The sequence below is a fragment of the Carlito syrichta genome, unplaced genomic scaffold (genome assembly GCF_000164805.1).
Source record: "Carlito syrichta isolate Samal-C Ts95f unplaced genomic scaffold, Tarsius_syrichta-2.0.1 Scaffold313344, whole genome shotgun sequence".
Taxonomy (NCBI): domain Eukaryota; kingdom Metazoa; phylum Chordata; class Mammalia; order Primates; family Tarsiidae; genus Carlito; species Carlito syrichta.
The window spans coordinates 257,985-262,813 of record NW_007257440.1 but is presented as its reverse complement, the minus strand read 5'-3'; the positions used below and the strand labels follow the sequence as shown (position 1 = coordinate 262,813).

General features: G+C 53.2%; 1 protein-coding gene across 1 annotated transcript in view; it reads left to right on the top strand.

Moving 5' to 3' along the window:
- Positions 1-4,829, top strand: part of UNKL (unkempt family like zinc finger) — a 46,102-nt gene that overhangs the window by 30,622 nt on the left and 10,651 nt on the right. The window contains exon 10 of the mRNA XM_021718710.1: positions 1,437-1,614. Within this exon, the coding sequence (XP_021574385.1) occupies positions 1,437-1,614 (178 nt within the window). The remainder of the gene's footprint in view (positions 1-1,436; positions 1,615-4,829) is intronic.

Genomic DNA, 4,829 nt, shown 5'->3' with positions numbered 1-4,829 from the left:
GAGAGAGAGTGTGTGTGTGTGTGTGTGTGTGTGTGTGTGTGTGTGTGTTTTGAGTTGGGGTCTCTCTCTGTGGGCCAGGATGGAGTGCAGTGCAACCACAAACTCCTGGGCTCAGGCCATCATCCCACCTCAGCTCCTCAAGTAGCTGGGACTGCAGCCACCTGGCTAAATGTTTTCTTTCTCTTTTTTTTTTTGTAGAGCCGAGGTCTTGCTATGTTGCCCAGGCTGGTCTCGAACTCCTAGGCTCCTAGCAGTCCTCCCCTGTCAGCCTCTCAAAGTGCTGGGATTACAGGCATGAGCCACTGCATCTGGTCCATGTGAAAAGTATGTTAACACTTTTTTTTTTATCATGGACAATTTTACTTAAGCAGACTAGTAAACCCCCCCCCACACACACACATACACCCTGTGAGCTCGTTTTACTCACAGGGTGACTTTTCCCTCCTATTTTTTTTCTGTATTACGCTGAAGCCAAACCCAGATATCATATCATTTCCACTGTAAATACTTCAGCATGAAACTCACTTTACTATCACTTTTCATTCTTGATTTTATGGTGACCTTGAAGTTCGCTTTTCAGACACAGCTGTTGCCTGAACTCCATCCTTTCAGCTCCGTTGTGAGTCATTTTTACTGTGGGTTTTTCTTGTGTACAAGGTCCTGCATGTTAATAGATATTTCAAGATTGTACTGTGCGCTGTTCTTTTAGCCTGTCCTCTACCAAGTAGAGATGGTGTGAATTGCCCTGGCTAAGGTCCTAGGACCACTTCGTGGGTGTTTTGGAAGCTGTGCTCAGGCTCTACTTGCATCCCTGGGGGGACACTTTTCCAAAGCCCAGAAGGTGCCCAGAAGCCGGGCCAGGACAGGCACAGGGAGGAGCAGCCCTCTGGGGCACCTGGGTGGGCAGGGAGGAGGGCAGGCTGGAGTCTGGTCCCTTCTGGCTGGCTGGCCCCTGGCCTCAGCCTCTGACACATCTTTCTGAGCCTCCTGGGTTTTTAGTGGAAAACGTCTGCTTTTGAAAATCATTTTCTGGGCCGGACGCAGTGGCTCACACCTGTAATCCCAGCACTTTGGGAGGTGGAGGTGGGAGGATCGCTGGAGGCCAGAAGTTTGAGATCAACCTGGGCAACATAGTAAGACTCCGTCTGAAAAAAAAAAGAAAATCATTTTCTGCAGAAAAACTCACAAGATATTTTCTAGCTGCATTTGTTCCTTTCCCGTGTGAACTGAGTTTCTGGTCCTGCGTGTCCTGGAGTCATAAATGCATGAGTCCCCCTTGGGTATCAGGGAAAACATCCTGTGCTGTGCCCGGAGGATGGAAGGTGGCCGGCCCGTCCTTGCTGTGGTTCATGCTCTATTCCTGGTGGTGTGCTAACGTCATGCTACTGCTCCTCCGTGCGGGGTGCCTGCTCACGTGTCTGTGTGTCTCCAAACAGAACCACCTGGCCGTGTTTGCAGCAGCCCACCCGCTGGCCCCCAGTGTGAGCTCCAGTGTGGCATCCAGCCTGGCGTCCAGCACCGGCTCCGGCAGCTCCTCGCCCACCACGCTGCCTGCCCTCCCCATCCGTGCCCTCCCACTAGGCCCAGCCGGCAGCACCGTCGAGGCCGTCCTCGGTAAGTCGGCGTTTCTGCCTCTCCTCCGACCTCAGCGTTCTGTCCCAGGACACGTTACAGGTTGCTTGTCTTTGTTATCGGCTGTGTCACACCCATGGTCATGAAAAGAAGCCCTGGCTCAGAGGGGCCCAAGGCTAGGTGCTACAGACACGGCATGGGGACCCCCCCAGGAGCTGGCCAAGCAGTTGTGCGTTGCAGCCCCAAGACTGTCAGAGAATGGGGAGGTTGTTGAGGAGTTGGACATAGGAGTCTCGGGCCCAGCCAAGGCACCAAAGGGCAAGAAGGGTGATGCAGGGAGGGGAGCTGGACCAGGCCTGGAGCACCTTGGGGGCCGGCTTTGGGAGATCTGTAGCCCCTGGGAGTCATTGAGGGTGTGGGGAGCGATGTCACATGACCGGAGCTGGGCTGGGGGACCCATTGAGGGCCTGGCTGGGAGCCCGGAGCCTGGGGGGCAGGTCCTTGCAAAAGTCCAGGGACAAACAGGACAGGCAGAGCTGGTAGGTGAGACAGCACTGGGGGCCGCATGGCCCTTGGCCCCTGTGGAACACATCTGGGTGATGGCAGACACCCGGCCATACCTGTGGGGGCTTCACTTACACAGGTGTTCAGTGAGGGTTGGGCACTCTGAAGTCCTACATTCCGGGATGACCAGCGCCAGCTGACCTGAGCCTGCATCTTTGTCCCAACAGCAAGAGACTCAGGGATTGTTACCTGTACCTTCCAAGGTCTCTGTCCCTGGTCAGCTGGGATGGGGGAGGGGCCGCTCCAGTAAGGCTGGGACTCGATCAGGCCAGCTCAGCCCTGTCCTTTGCTGCTGTGGCCTGGGGCACACCCCTTCCTCTCCCACATACTTGGCTGTTGGGGAGTGGTATGGGCATGGGGCTGGGAGGGCATGACTGCTGGACCCCCTGGTGGGGCTCTGGCTCACGGGGCCGGGTGTGCCAGCATGGGCACTCTCTGGGGACGTGGAGCAGGGGTGGCCCCAGAACCTGTGTCAGGACACCACAGAGACACGTGAGTTGTCCCGGTGGCCAGATCTGTGGTGCGTCCTGTCCAGAGAGAACCACCCACATTACCACCCATGAGCTGCTCCTTAGCCACAAGCCCCTCTGTGGCCCTGGAATGGCCTGAGGCCACCACAGAGAGAACCTTTCCAGCGGCTATGTAGACCACACACTGTGGGCCTCAAGGACATTAGACGGTCCCTTCTGAGGCTCCCGGACAGGTCCTCTGGGTCCCCGAGGTGCACACGGCTCCACTCAGCACGTCAGCGGCTCCTGAGATTTTGAGAACAGCTTCTACACATGCAATGTGTTTGCTGGGCCTTCCCAACACTGCCTTCATTTGGGGTAGATTTTGTCCTCCCTGTGTCTCTAAGGGCCATTTTTCCAAAACTCTGGGACTGCTGTGGCCAGTGCATGTCCTTCTCACAGCCCTGGGTCTGCTGAAGAAAGCTCCAGCGTGCAGGGTGGTCCTCCCTCAGGAGGCCGTGGAGAGAGTGGGCATCCTGCAGGAACCCACCAACCTCCCCGCTGCTGGGGCTGGGGTCAGGCTCTCAGGCCCAGCACCTTTGTGCTGGCCAGTGTGCAGTCGCATGCGGCCATGCTGGCCTTGCGTGGTGGTGGATTTGTTCCATCCTCACTGTCATGCACCGGAGGGGATGCTTCTTTTCCTGCCCTGGAGGTCTCTGTCTGGTTTCAGGGCAAGGCTCAAACTTCTGCCCTCACTTCCGCCCTCTGGTCTGTTTTGAAAACCCTCTTTTTCCTTCTGCTGGGACCTCCACGTGGTAACTTCATAACACTGTAAGTGCTTCACGGTAGTAGTGGTGTTCTTTCTTTCATGCAATACCAAACCCATGTGAACTTTATTTCAACCTAAAATCAAGCATGTTGTCCCTGTTGAATTACAGAGGTCTCATGAATTGAACATGCTAGTTTTAATACGAAAATCACTATTGTAAACGGGTCTCATAATTCTAGGCCCTGGATCTTGCTACATTGCAGCCCTAAATTCACAATTCCCCTCAAGAGATGTGAAAGTCAGGCGGTAAGGCAAGAGTGAGTTGTCAGAAAGGGCACAGTGGCTAAAAGAACACAGTGCAGTGGCACAGCAACTCACTAGGATTCTGACCTCTCAGCAGGTTCTTGGCCCCTTCCAGGGATTTGAGATAGTGACTGAGAACCATATTCTGAGGCCCAGTGTGGTGGCTCAATGGTGGCTCACACTTGTAATCCCAGCACTTTGGGAGGCAGCGGTGAGAGAATTGCCTGAGCCCAGGAGTTCGAAACCAGCCTGGGCAACATAGTGAGACCTTATCTCTACAAAAAAATCTAAAAATTAGCAGGTGTGGTAGTTTGTGCCTGTAGTCCCAGCTACTTAGGAAGCTGAGGCTGGAGGATCGCCCAAGCCCAGGAGGTCGAGTCTGCAGTGAGCTGTGAAAGTGCCACTGCACTCCAGCCTGGATGACAGAATGAGCCCCGACTCAAAAAAAAAAAGGTTGGTGAAATTTCTGTGGGTGTGTGGGAAATTCTTTTTTATTTTTCCACTTAGAAATGAGCTCAAAGCCTGAGTGGCACCTCTGAGGATTTTATTTTTAAAAACAAGCACCCATTCTGTTTTTTAAAAAACATTTTCCCAGTATGAAAGTAGTAATGGTAGAATCTGAGCATAACAGAAAAGTCTGTAGAAGAATTAAATCCCAAGCAAGTAAGACCCCATTCGACTCTGCTCACCTGAGTGAAAACTGGAACCAGGTGCCCATGTGCTTTGACAGTGATGTTGCTGGCCCTGAAAGCCGACTCTTCAGCTAACCTGGAGTTTGTATATCTTTAATAATTTTTCCAACCATTACTTAATACCTAAGGTGCATTTTCAACTTGTGTTCATATGTCATTGGCTCTCTGGAAATACATTCCTTCACTGATTGAAGTATTTCATGAACCAAGTAGTCGAAGGTGAAGAAGTGTTTTCGTTTTTTCCCAGGATCGACGTTGCCTGAGCTTACCGACACTATATTTTTGTTTACCGATGCTATAGACACTTCTGCTGCCGTTGCCGAAATCATGAGCTTTTGCCCTCCAGGGCCACCCTCCCTTTTTTTATCCGACCACTCCCCTGAGACACCACGTAAAGTGATTTCCCAGTAGGAACCCTGGTCCTGGGGTCAGGCGAGCCTCAGGACTGCCCGCTGAGCCCAGGTGCTTCGTTCCTGAGCA